The sequence below is a fragment of the Hemitrygon akajei genome, chromosome 13 (assembly GCF_048418815.1).
Source record: "Hemitrygon akajei chromosome 13, sHemAka1.3, whole genome shotgun sequence".
NCBI classification, from domain to species: domain Eukaryota; kingdom Metazoa; phylum Chordata; class Chondrichthyes; order Myliobatiformes; family Dasyatidae; genus Hemitrygon; species Hemitrygon akajei.
In genome coordinates, this window is record NC_133136.1 from 62019733 (window position 1) to 62034162 (window position 14430).

Below are 14430 nucleotides of genomic sequence, written 5' to 3' on the forward strand. Positions count from 1 at the left end.
AACTTTGTGGGCTGAAGGGCCTGTATTGTACTGTAGGTTTTCTATGTTTCTATGTAATCAGCCATGATCATGTTGACTGGTGGAAGAGGGTCAAAGATCCACTTCTAAGTGTTGTCTATGCAATCTTTATGATACCTAGTGAAATGAGAGATTCCAATAACTTAAAATCTTGAAAGAGGTCCAGAGACAAATGTAATTTTGTTTTTCTTGTTGTAAAATGTTCTCCTTTGAATTTGGCTTTGATAATGTAAGCTGTCAGGCATGACCAAGTTTTATATTCTGTTTTGCAATCACAGCAATTAGATTTAGTGAGCATAGTTCACCTCTTAACAAAGTTAGTTCACATCAGCATTCAAAATCGCTGATTTGGAATACTAACTAAAAAGCTGTAGATTTCAGGGAAAAAAGGATTCCATGTAAGTTTAAAGTTCAAAGTAAGTTTATTATCAAAGTACATGTATGTCATCATATACAACCCTGAGATTCATCTTCTTGCGGGCATACTCAATAAATCCAGTAACCAGAATAAAATCAGTGAAAGACTGCACCAACAGGGCAGACAACCAGTGTGAAAAAGACAACAAACTGGTTTCAATAGGTACATTTAATGTCAGAGAAATGTATACAATATACATCCTGAAATACTTTTTCTTCGCAAACATGTGTGAAAACAGAGGGGAAAAAAACCTTGAAAAGGAAAAAAAGAGATGTTAAAAGAGAGAAATAAGAGCTGTTTCCAAAGATGCAAGTAAATGAGTCGCCATAAGATGCCATCGTCCTCTTAAGCTCTGCCCATTCATGTGCTAGTTATTTTTTGAATGCCACCTTTTGTCATCCTCTCATTTTTGGGAAGTGTTTTGATTTGTCTCAGCATTAGCGCCCAGTAAGCAGGTATAGAAAGTATCAGCCTATGTATAAAAAGCTGTCAAATACTGCCAGGTGGAAATTGAAAGAGGAAATACACAACCTTTAAAGAAGTAGCAGTTCTGATACGATCTGGGTCAATCCCCACATGGAAATAGGGAAGCCACCAAAAGCCAGTGTCCCTGGATGACAGAGTAGGTTTAAGTGGAGTAGATCAGCGGATATAACGGATATGTCATCTTGATTATATGAAGGATCAGTGGAAATACAGAGGAGAAATCAAAGGACATGAAAAGGCATAGTTGGTACAGAAATAGATTGTATCTAAATAGAACATTTTTGAAGTGCTGATCCTGATGAGGGATCTACATAAACAAAGATTCATCACTGGACCGGAGCTATTATCAAAATGGTTACTGTAAGCTGGATGAAATGAAAGTTGAGGTTTGACCAGGAATAATTAGTCATCATGTCAGAACTCAATGGGGGAAGTAAGGATTGAAGTTGTGAAGATGCTGGATGCAGCCATAATGCCATGCTTGACTACTGGGATGGATGGGAATTGCTAATGGTTACATTCTTGTTTGCAGGAGAAGATGACAAAAGGTGGCATTCATAGGCAGGAATAAATGCCTATTGTAGCATTTTTATACCGCTGACTTATCTATCACAGAAGTGAGCTGCATCTATGCTGTAATGAGTTCCATATTTTCTGACTTAGCTTAAGGGCAAGAAGAGATAAGAAGTTTGTGGTTTCATTGTCCCAGATCTTGTGCTATTGCTTTCAATGCGGACTCAATCTCCGCTACTTGGATTATGGAATTGTAGAGTGATGTATTGTTTTAATCACAGCAGGAGGAAAATTTCATAAGTATGTACACTTACTGTATCAGCTTTTTGCTATCCTTGCCTGTTGTTCCATGTTGGAAGAACTGAAATTTGTAATCCATTTAATCAAAGAACATTTTTGGATTTTGACTTTTAAGGTTCCCATGTTTTTTAATAAAATTGTGAACACTTTGCTTTTATATAAATCAGTTTATAGTAAAACAATTAATTTACAGACAACAAGGGAAACACTGAGCCACCACTGCAGTACTCTGGGTGATGCATTGCGCAAGGACAACGACTTTGCATTGATCATTGATGGAAAAACTCTCAAATATGCCCTGACATTTGGAGTGCGACAATCCTTTTTGGATCTAGCACTGTCTTGCAAAGCTGTCATCTGCTGCAGGTAAGCTTGAATTTGAGTGTTTCAATTTGGATATTATTTTGATTTTTAAACACAGTAACACGGCTTGCAGTTACTACAAATGGATTGCTCCTCTTGGTTTGTCAAGAAACTGAGTAAAAGTCGGTCTTGTGAACAAAACAGTCTCTCACATTTCAAAGTGATGTTTTATAGTAATGGAAGATAATTTCAAACAAGTAGAGGAAACAATAAATATAATATTGTGATTATATTTTTATAAACCAAATGTGGCTTATGAGATCTGCAGAATAACATCAAGTGGCAGAGGCTTTACTCTAGTATGTTTATTCTTTGTAAAATTTAATTTGATTTCTAAGGGCAGATTTTCTAATTATGTATTCATACAGAACTTTGCCTACTTCAGGCTGAAGTCACAGTTGGCAAACTTCTTGCTCATGAACTTTTCCTCTATGACAGTTTTGGACTTTGTTTATTCTGCACACATTTGTTAGGTGGACAAAAAAAAAGACAGAGCGTATTTAAATATTTTCCAGTTTTATGGAATCCGGACTCTTAAAGTGAGCCAAAATTCTGCCCATAAAAAAGCATTGTCTTCAGTATAGCCACTTTCTGTTTTGCCACAGCAGTATTAAAACATTGAGATCACAAAAGTATCAGTGATTTTTTTTCATCCTTTTTTCATCCATTTTTTTTCATCCTGTTGTCTGCTGTCACTTCCAGCAGTTAATTAGGAAGCAATGTTATGTGTTTCACTGAAGCAATCTGCCCGTATTTGACTAATCAGTCAAGCTTTTAGCAAGGATAATTCCCCAAAGCATCTAAGTTTAAGTATTTTGCCCTCATTGGAGGAAGTATTTATGGAATATGTGTCCGTGATCAAGGAGCAAATGTAAAGAAATTTCAAACTGGATTACAGTTTTGTGATGTATAATGTAATAACATTACATCATGCTATATCATTCTTGTGTAGAATAGCTGCTGTTAACAAGCTTGTTCTGTTTATTTACACTGTCCATGCCAGCATTTGGTGGTAATCTGCTGGTTGAAACCCCTTCCTGATAGCAAAAGCTGAATGTAGTCCGTCCCCTTGGGGGATGTTTGGACCTCCAGTCCATGAACTCCCACCTTCTTCCACCACGACCTCCTCCACCCTCTGCTTCATTGTTCTTACTCTGCAAAGAGCAGTTTGCTTAGTAAATCCTGTTATTGTCCCAAAGGTTAAAAAGGCAAAACGTAACACAATGCACAAAGCTGTTTAACGGATGTTGCCTTTTCGTAATCTTACCTGTGACTTTCTGTACCTCTTGAAGAAATTGGAGGGATTTTTTTTTTAGGCAGTGGAGAATGAGTTTATCTGAAGGTGGCAGGTAAGGATTGAACTTTTTTTAAGTACATAGATGTAGATAAAATGTCTGTCTATTTGACTGCAAGATCTCATTTCTCTTGTTATATTTTATTTAGAGTTTCACCTCTACAAAAGTCAGAAATAGTTGAGATGGTGAAGAAACAGGTGAAAGTTATAACATTAGCAATAGGTGATGGAGCAAATGATGTGGGAATGATCCAAACGGCCCATGTCGGTGTTGGAATAAGTGGAAACGAGGGTCTACAAGCAGCAAACTCTTCTGATTATTCTATTGCACAGGTAATTGGTGTAATATTCAATATATAGATTCAATTTGGCATGTATCATCAGGAGCATCACAAATTATTGATAATTTGCAACAATTATGACTTATTGAATGAATGGTCTCTTGCTATTCTTACATCATGCACATTGGTACAAAAATATTCTGATAATATTGTCAATCGTACAATAGATCACTCTGATGCAGATCTGTTTTGAAAACTCAAATAGCTTGGCCTGAACTCCTGAATAAAATTATGTATCCCATATTGATAACTGGGAGGGTTAAATTCTGCTAATTATTAAGATGAAGGTAACAAAGGAGTGGTGTCACTTAGTGTGACTGAGAAGCTCTTCGGTTGTTTGGTTCACTGAGAAGAAAAGTTGTTTTTCTTGGTCTGTTCTGAGGTACACTCAAGTCCTGACCCACACCAGTCTAGTTTTCTCTTGCCTCCAGTGTGACATTTCGTGGCAAGCCTCTTGGTTCAAGAGCAATTTGAGATAAACAATAAATGCTGTACTTACCAGAAATATCTGAAAACCACAAGTAAATAAAAAACAAAAAAAACTCTAAATGTTTCTATTTATACATCCATTTAGCAGAACTTTTCAAAGCAGTTTATCCATTGCCATGAGACCTCAAATACCTTACACTGAATCTACTTGGGTTTTCAAAATTTCATTATAACTGCAAGAAAAATTATCATCAATTTTGTTCTCTTTTATAAAGATCATCCTTCCTCGGTTGTTCTTCTTCGTAGTTCCCATCAAAGCAGTGGAAAAAGGGACCAGTTTATTCCTAAGTACAAGGGTCCTGATGAAGAATCTTGGCCCAAAACGCCAACTACTTACTCTATCCCATAGATACTGCCTGGCCTGCTGAGTTCCCCCAGCATTTTGTGTGTTACCCAGTCTATTCCTGTTGCATTTGCTCACTTCTGGGATTTCCAGTATTTTAGCACTGTCCAATTATTTTACCTGCAGCACCAGGGATTCTAACACACTCAGCCACTGCTGCACTGCGTTTGGGAATGCTTACAGTTCTATATCTAGACTGTATTTCCGGAAATCTCATCACTGCATACAGGTAGAGGCTAAGCAACTAAGGCTCCAGAGCTAAGAACAATGAAGAGATGGTTGCAAGAAGCTGTGGAGCGACTACAAGTTGCTTAGAGTTAGTATAATGCACAGTGTTCAAGGACTTTTCAGACGATATACCACAGTTGTCACAGACTTTATAAAATCAGTCATAGACAAAATCATTCAGTCTTTCCTAACCAAAAGCCCTGGATGAACCATGAGATCTGCAGTCTGCTGAGGACCAGACCAATGGCTTTCAGCTCTGGTGATGAAGTTAAATAACTCATCTCCTTCTACCTTAGGCCTCCAACTTATCAATCACCGCTGCTGTGGACACTTTCTGGAGGTCTAAGATCCGTATACTCCATGACTGCTGAACTAAGTGTGTAAATGTAGGATGGTACTATGTTGAAAAATAAATGTGCTAGGTTTTCTAAAATTGACTCCTTCTACCTTAGGCCATGAACTTATCAATTACCCCTCGTAGAAGAGGTTCAGGTAGGATCTCTGGAAAGCCATCACACATGCAAAGTGGCAATTCCAGACCAAACTTGAATTACTGACGGTCCTCGACAGTGCAGCAGGGTTTCAATGCTATCACCTCTTACAAAGTGAAACCAAGCGAAATAGGTGTCCTTAAGACTTTACTCCATGTTGAGCAGAATCCCTTTTATGCAGCCATTGACCATCAAAACATGGAGGCACGTTCACAAACTCCCACAGCCCCCAAAGACCTTGTGATTTTAGTCTCTGAGGCCTAGTTCAGGAAGTTGAACACACAGAAAGCATTTGGCCCAGATGGGGTAACTGGCCAAGTAGTAAAGACCTATACTGATCATCTGTCTGGAGTGTTCACCGATCTTTAATCTCTGACTTCAGCAGTCTAAGGTACCCACGTACTGCAAGCAGGCTTCAGTTATACCTATCAGAAGAACATGGTAACCTGGCTCAATGGCCTGTCCAGTAGCACTTGCATCCATTGTGATGAAGTGCTTTGAGAGGTTGGTGATTAATCATATCAGCTCCTGACTGAGAATAAACTTGGATCTTCTCCAATTTGCCTCCCTGGGCAACAGCAAATGCCACTTCATTGGCTGTTCACTCAATCCTGGGACATCTGGACAGTGAAGATACGTATATCAAGATGCTCCTCACTGAGTACATCTCGGCATTCAATACCATTATCCCCTCAAAACTAATAAATAAGCTTCAAGACCTTGGCCTCAATACCTCCTGGTGAAACTGGATCCTAAATTTCTTCACTTACAGACCCCAGACAATTCGGATTGGCAGCAACATCTCCCCCACAATCTTCCTCAGCACAAGTGCACTGCAAGAATATGTGTTTAGATCCCTGCTGTACTCACTTTATTCTAATGACTGAGGCTCCAATGCCATATTTTAATTTGCTGACAATACCATGCCCTTTGCCAAATCAAGGGTGGTGACATATCAGCATTTAGAAGGGATATTGAAAATCTGGCTGAGTGGTGCCACAACAACAACCTCTCACTCAATGTCAGCAAGACCAAGGAGCTGATTATTGACTTCAGGAGGAGGAAACTGGAGGTCGATGAGCCAGTCCTCATCAGGGAATCAGCAGTGGAGAGGATCAGTAACTTTAAATTCCTTGGTATTATCATTTCACAGGATCTGTCCTGGGCCCAGCACGTAAATGCTGTTACAAAGAGAGTGCAGTAGTGCCCCTGCTTTCTTAGAAGTTGCGAAGATTCACCATGTCATCTTAACACTTTGACAAACGTCTATGGTGTGTGGTGGAGAGTATACTGACTGGTATGAAAACACCAATATTGCCACCAGGAAGAAGGTACAGAAGCCTCAGGACCTGCATTGCCAGGTTCAGGAACATTTATTACTCCTCAGCCATCAGGTTCTTGAACCAAAGTGCATGACTTCACTCGCCCCATCACTGAAGTATTCCAAAAATCTATGGACTCACTTTCAAGGACTCTTCATCTCACGTTCTGCATACTTTTGCTTATTTATTATTATTATTTTTGTATTTGCACAGTTTGTTGTTTTTTGCACATTGGTTGTTGTCTGTCCTGTTGGGTGTGGTCTTTCATTGATTTTATTGTGTTCCATGTATTTAGTGTGATTGCCCACAAGAAAATGAAGCTCAGGGATGTATATGGTGACACATATGTACTTTAATAAAAATTTACTTTGAACTTTGAAGTGATTATTCTTCCACATTTGGGCCTGGTTCCCTTCAGTGATCTAGTGATCTTTTTGTCTTGTAACTATCCCACTGTGTTGTCTCTGATCAGAAATCTACTTGGATTGGCTGGGAATTGCAATTACTATGTAATATGCAGACTGAAGGAGCAGAGTTAGACCTAATAGAAATAAGCCAAAATCAGCAAGTGTGTTCTTGCTAATTCTCAATTCCAGTGCAGGCTCTTGCTTCCAATCTAGCAGGTAAGGGGTAGTGTGAGGGTATATAACATCAACGAGAAGAGAAGAGATTGAAATTGATTGAGATGCCTCTTAAGTGTAGCAGGCTGATGAGTGGAGAAACATCATATGTGAGTGAACTGACTCAAGTAAATGTGATGGTTAGATCTTTACAACAATCTGACAGTTTTACAGACACCATTACTGATATCAGTCTGAATTCCCAGTTATTTTTAAAGTTAGATTCAAACTTTCAAACTCTCAAACCTCCGCAATGCAGTTTGAACTCTCATTTTGTAATCCAGAGGCACACGTGCACACACAGGCACAAACACACATGCTGTAGAATAACAGAACCAGCTCTGTTTTTGCACATGTGGGTTTTTGCATTACCTTGTTGGATTTTTATAGAAAAAATGCCTGAGGTGCCATTACTTTGTAGATTATAAGCTGTTGAAATGAAAAATCAAGTCCAAATTTTTAACTTGATAGTTTAACAATTTTTTTTAAAAATTGCTTAGTTATAACCTTTTTTTGTTTCTAGTTCAAGTATCTGAAGAACTTGCTGCTGGTTCATGGAGCTTGGAACTATAATCGTGTAGCAAAATGTATCCTGTATTGTTTTTACAAAAACATAGTCCTGTATATTATTGAGGTAAGCTATTGGTTTGTCTGTCTGATACCCGTTTTTAATTGCCAGTTGTTTTAATCTCTTCCCCTACTCTCTGAAACTCTAATCAGGAAAATTCTTTCATTGATCCTAAGAACTCCTGAACAGCTGTTCTGGTTACCATTATGCTTTTAAACATGCTGATCTTCCACTTGTGATTAGTCAAAAATCATTATATCATAAAGAATACTTACCTGTTACATAATAAAGCTACTTTTGTTGCTGACAAGGGCTTCTCAGGCTTTTAATCCCACAAGCTATTCCTTCTGTTGAGCAATGTGTCCTGCATCATCCGATGACCATTTTTATTGCCTCAGCAGGAAGCATCTGGATACTGTTACATTCTGGCTTTTATTTTCACCATGTCTGACTTGAAAATACATGTAGGTATGTTTTTTTTTAGAAAAGACTGTTCGTAACGTCACATTTGGGAGCATAGTGGTGCAGCTTGTTGAAACCTGTCCTGAGTGTGTAGGTTGCTGAAAGGCCTGTTTCTCTGATTCCTCTGTGGTGCCTTGCACGTCCTCAGAATACCTGGCAGCTGTTTTGGTACATTTGACGTGTGTAAGAATGGTAGCACTCACATCTGCAGAGAGCAAAAAAGCAACTATTTGGCTCAAGGGCTCTTCATCAGAGGTCTTGTTCAGGTTGTATTGAGGACAGAGTGGTCAGACTAGGGGTTGAGTAATGTGAGTGAACAGAGAAGGGAGAGCAGCGATGGTTGATGTCACGCTGGGCTTGTCACGAGAATGGTAAAAAGACTAAAGGAAAGGCACAGATGACTTCTGAAGTTAAGAGCTGAGGGAAGGACTTGGATCGCTGGTAGTTGGAAAGGAAACAGAAAAGGGTAGCATGGTGGTGAAGACGACAAAAAAGAGCTCGGTCATTTGCATTTGAACTTCAGTGAAGTGAAAACATAAAACTGAGTGCATAGGTTTGAAGCTGAAGAATGCGTGCTAAACAGCATGAAAAGAAAGTCAGGACATGGCGACAGGATGTCAGAGCAAAGTGAAGAAGGAGCATTAGTATCTGAGAGTTGTAGAAGTTTGTGATCCTTAAAAACTATAAAGATAGAAATGCTTTCTTGTTAAAGCACCAGACTGGGTGTGCAATGACATGGACACCATTTGGGAAACGGTGAAATTAATTGTCTGCATTAAACATAGATGATGTGAGGAAAACTGAATATCCAGGGATTATCTGGTTGTAAGTGGATCCAAATCTGAGTGAAATGCAATTGCAATATAAATGGAAGAAACAATGGCTAGAGACAGCCACTACAGAAATCAATTTGCTGAAGACTTCGCATCAAAGATGAGAAGAGAAATGGAAAACAACAAAGTTAAAATAGAGAAGACTCATTATAATCTTGTTGAAAAAAATTTAACTTGTTCAGTGTTTGTGTTCTGGAAAGAAATGACAGTGAATCAAACAATATTACTACAGATCCTGATATTTCAAAATAAAAGAAAAACTTTGGTGTAAGTACTCATAGCAACATCAGTGGAGGAACAACAAAGGTAAAATTAACTCTTGGAACATAGGCTTTGCAAAGAAAAGTGGCAGCAGTGTGCATATACAATCCTACAAACTGCAATCAGCAAACATTATATTGTGGAAATGTTTTGATTGGAAAATAAAAGAGTGACCAGGGCATTTAGAACTTTCTTCCTCACATTATTACTTTAGGACTTTTTACTGTATGTCCACTAGAGAAGACAGGCAGGACCTTGGTATTGCATTTCACTCAACGGGCGGAAAATCCAGCAGTGCAGCACTCCCTTAATAATACACTGAAGTACCAGCCTAGATTATGTCATGTCTCTAGAGTGGGACATGAAACCAGTGCATTCTGAGTCAGACAGGGCTACCATCACTCAACCAGAACTGACACTTATGATGTTATTAATAGTGTACTCTGTGCAGTAATTGCTAAAAGAAAATATTAGACTGAAATTTGTGACAGTAAATTATGCATAGGCAGTAATAAAGCAGTTTTCTATACAGAGTGTTCGGGCAGGCAAATAATTCTTCATTCATTATTCTTTCCAAACTATATCTATTATTACAAGTTTAAGTCCCTTATTGATCTGATTTGCAATCTGCAGGATTGTTGTGTTCCCAACAAATCTTTTATAGATAAATTCATATAGAAAATAGAATTTATATAGATAAATTCTGAGCTAAAGTAGCATTAAACAATTAACAATTAGAAAGCATCACAGAGGATATAAAATCTGGATTCATGGTACTTAATTGTTCCAGCTGAAAGAGTCGTAGAACACTACAGTACAGAAACAGGCCCATCGAGCCCATGTCAAACCATTAATCTGTCTAGTCCCAACAACGTACACCTGAACCAAAGCCCTCCATAGTCCTCCCATCCATGTACCTATCCAAATTTCTCTTAAATGTTGAAATCGAACTCGCGTCCACTACTTGCGCTGGGAGCTCATTCTGAATTCTCACCACCCTCTGAGCGAAGATGTTCCCCTTGTGTTCACCTTAAACATTTCACCTTTTACCCTTAACCCGTGACCCAGTGCTTAGAAATAAGTTTGCTGAAGAAAAAAAGGCTTGCATTTTTCTGACACTTTTTACAATTGACTAATTTCTCATTGTGCTTTATTGTTAACTGAGAACTTCTGAGGAGCAGTTTGTTGTCTGAATTAAATGCTAATTTTAAAAAAGAAAGTAAAGGAAAATTGCCTTGTTATAGTGTTGTATACAGTACGGTGCAAAAATCTTGGGCTCATATATATCTAACATTCCTAAGACTTCTGTACAGTACAGTATATTGTCTTTACAATTACCAAATAACACTTAATACTACTGAGCTAATACAAAGCTAAGTACTTTTATTTCTGTTTCCCAACCACCTTCCTATTTTAACTAATATACAGTACTATGAAAGCTGGCGCACAATGAATTTTCATTATTCTGCTTTGAAACTAGCTGGGTAAATTGATTCAGAAAGAAAATGGATATGTTCTCTAAATTTTGTTCCTTGCTTTTTGTCTCGAAAACATCTTTGTCTTTATCTTCAGGTTTTCTGACATTTTGTAAAGTGATTAATGTGGTGTATAGGCAATTTAGTACAGTACTGATTTTGAATATTTAAAATATTCTTCCAACGCATTCTACAAATCATTCTTAAAATTGAGATGTAAAAGCACAATATGCATTTGTTGAACTACTTAGGTCTGTTGTCACAAAATATAAACTATATGTTGAGCTCATGCACACAAAACTTAAATTGGATGATAATTGCTAGTATTAAACTAAGACTGAACAAAGATCATTAGTACTCAGATTATGGGAGTTATGTGTTGAGGTGCTTCCTCCACAATACCAATAGTTATTTTAGTGTTGCTCCAGGCCTCTATTCAAACCTGCTTGCCACCTGGTGTCAGGAAATGCCTTCCCTTTTGGAACAGACAAAGAAGCTTTGAGAGCTGAACCACAGAGTAGTCTTCAGTTCTGTTTGCCTACTGTTCTAACTCAGCGCTAATAGAGAGATGAGTGCATATGAGAGGGAGCTGGATTAAAGAAAAATAATCCATGTGTTGATTGGGTCCTGTGATATCTCAGACCAGTATCCTTCCCTTATACATGACTACATGGGTTATAAAGTCTTAATTTTAACCCAGGAATGCTTTTGGAGTAGGAAATCACTGAACTGAGCCATTTTAGCTCCAGGTCCTCACTGTATGCATGGTCTCTCCAAACTCTGATTATTAGGCAATCAGATTGCCCACTACCTTGTGTACAGTTTCAGCTATGTGGTATAGTGATGATGGCTCTTAGCCTAGCCGAAGGTTTGGTGTGTGATTGATGTAATTAACAACAAAAGATGAACAGTATTTTCTAATTTTATTCCATGACTTCATTTGATCAATGATTTATTGCAAATTCGCTGAAAAAGCATACTTTTTATGCAACACTGTTAGCATGATTCACAATCTTAGAAGTCCTCATAGTATTTTATAGTATAGTTAGTATTGTAGTATAAGTAATCTGAATTGGGTGATTATTTATAAAAAGTATGAAAGGAAAATAGCTGGTTTGCAGAATTCAGATATCAAGAGCTACAAAAACCAATATATAATTTTGTTTGAGTTTCAATGTTCTTTTTTGAAGTAATCCTTCTGTACAAAATATGTTCAAGTGCAAAAAAAATCAGGAAAATTTACCTTTCACTTTGATCTCTAGATTAGATGTGTTAAATTTTAAACAGAACTTGTGCTTGCTCTACGATTATCTTAAGGCTCCTGCCAGGTGCATGTCAGTCTGTTGAAGATCGAATGCTGCTGTTAGGCGATTTAACATTTGCAACAATTGGGGAATGCAGGGCTGTAGTTTGCAGAGAAGCACTTGTACAATTAAGAGCCCTGACATTTTTGGTTCCCTCCTGTAACTCCTAGAAAAGAATTTCAAAGTCTCCAGGGAAATAGTTTATTGATAGTCTGGGCTTGGGATTCCATTGATATTCCACTGCTAAAAGCATGAAAACCTTACCCCTCACTAACAGTAGGAAAAATTACCTTGTGGATGGACTGTCACAACTTTTAGATTATTATACCATGTACCACACATTACTTTATTATGTACGTGAACGATTAAAAGGCTAAAATATCAGAAGCTCATTACTTTGCTGGAAGATTTTTGGTGATAGTAATATGACATGCCTCCCAAGTTATAATGAGAGTCATGGCTTATAATGTCCCAAGATGTGGCATTCACAGTTCCCACTCCTCACCTCTACTCATGCACACCCTCTACAGTAGAGCTTGGCTGTAAATTCGAAATTCCCCTGCTGGCATCGTTCTTTATGGGATAAAATGCACAAGCACCACCAACATCATGCTGAACTCTGGTAGCTGCAGTCATCTATATCCCTCGGCCCCAATGACTCCACTTGAGTGCAGCTACAAGTTGCACAGAAGATTCACTTCACAGCCACGAGAGATTCCCGGGAGGGAAGGGCAGAAAATCAACTGAGTTTACCTGTAAACATGAGAAAGTCTGCAAATGCTGGAGAAACTTAGCAGGTTAGGCAGCATCTATGCAAATGAAGAAACTGCTGACGTTTCGAGCTGAGGCCCTTCTTCAGAACTGAGAAGAAGGAAGGCTCCAGAATAAAAAGGTGGGGAGAGGGGAAAGAGAGGAGTTGGAAGGTGAGAGGTGAAGCCAGGTGGGTGGCAAAGGTCAAGGGCTGGAGAGGAAGGAATCTGATGGGAGTGGAGAGTGGATTATGGGAGAAGGGGAAGGAGGAGGGGCACCAGGGGGAGGTGATAGACAGGTCAGACTGGGGAATAGGGGAGGTGGGGGAATTTTTTTTACTGGGAGGAGAAATCAATATGCCATCAGATTGGAAGCTGCCCAATGGAATATAAGGTGTTGCTCCTCCACCCTGAGGGTGGCTGACATGTCGGAATGCGAATCAGAATTAAAATATCTCGCCACCAGCACTGCAGCTGACTCATACCGCCAAATCATATTGTTTCCTCGCGGCCTGGTGGTTGGGGACCACTGCAGCAGATTCACAGGTGAAGTGTTGCCTCACCTGGTAGGACTGTTGGGGCCCTGAATGGAGGAGAGGGAGGTGGTGTATGGGCGCATTCAAGGGTAAGTGTCGGGAAGGAGATTAGTGGGGAGTGATGAATAAACTAGGGAATTGTGGAAGGGCCAATCCCTGTGGAAGATTTGGGGGGGAAGGGGCAGTAAAGATGTATTTAGTGATGGGAGCACTTTGGGGATGACAGAAGTTGCAGAAGATGATGTGTTGGATGTGAAGGCTGATGGAGTAAGGACAAGAGGAACACTGTCGCTGTTTAGGCAGTGGAAAACAGGGTGAGCACGGATGTTCAGGGGAAGAGAGGGGATGCTGGGGAGGGCAGTATCAATAGTGGAGGGAGGGAAAGCCTGTTCTTTGAAGGAGAAGAACATCCCTGTTGTCCTGGAGCAGAAAGCTGTGTCCTGGGAACAGATGCGGCAGAGGCAAAGGAACTGAGTTTACCTAAACTCTTATTGTTTAGCAGTTGATGGAAAAGCAGTTAGAGAATTGGGTGTTGAGAATCATATGTAAGAATTAAAGAGAAATGGAAAATGGCTGCATAAAATGCTTTTGTAATCCTTCCCAAGGTCATTAATTTGAAATGCAGACCCTTCCTTAACATTTACTCCCCCCAAATGCTGTAAACAAATTCCATCTGGCTCTGTCATTCATGACTTGCAAACTTCATCAGAATAACACATGTCCAGCAGATTGTAAGAAGGAATCTGTTGATAAGTCTCCTGAGCTCAGGCTCAATAGTTTCACTTCATGATTTAATATTAAGGATATTTAAATCAAACAGCTAATTGTTACACCAGTTTGTTTACTTTTCTATCTTGAAATACAGGCATTTGTTTTTCAAATCTGTTCACGGGTTCACTCGGACGATAAAATGAGGTTGATTTGTTAACAGGAACTATTCATCTGGTGGCCAGCTGGGCTATAAATTGGTAAATGGGGAATTTGTAGCAATTCATGCTTCTGTAATCAGATTTAAT

The 14430-nt window shown here is 39.0% G+C and overlaps 1 protein-coding gene across 6 annotated transcripts in view; it reads left to right on the forward strand.

The window, feature by feature from the left end:
- atp8a1 (ATPase phospholipid transporting 8A1) overlaps window positions 1-14430 on the forward strand; it is a 366447-nt gene that overhangs the window by 251259 nt on the left and 100758 nt on the right. For all 6 annotated transcript variants that reach the window (XM_073064740.1, XM_073064742.1, XM_073064739.1 and 3 more), the window contains 3 exons: window positions 1929-2101; window positions 3542-3725; window positions 7750-7860. In XM_073064740.1, the coding sequence (XP_072920841.1) occupies window positions 1929-2101; window positions 3542-3725; window positions 7750-7860 (468 nt within the window). The remainder of the gene's footprint in view (window positions 1-1928; window positions 2102-3541; window positions 3726-7749; window positions 7861-14430) is intronic.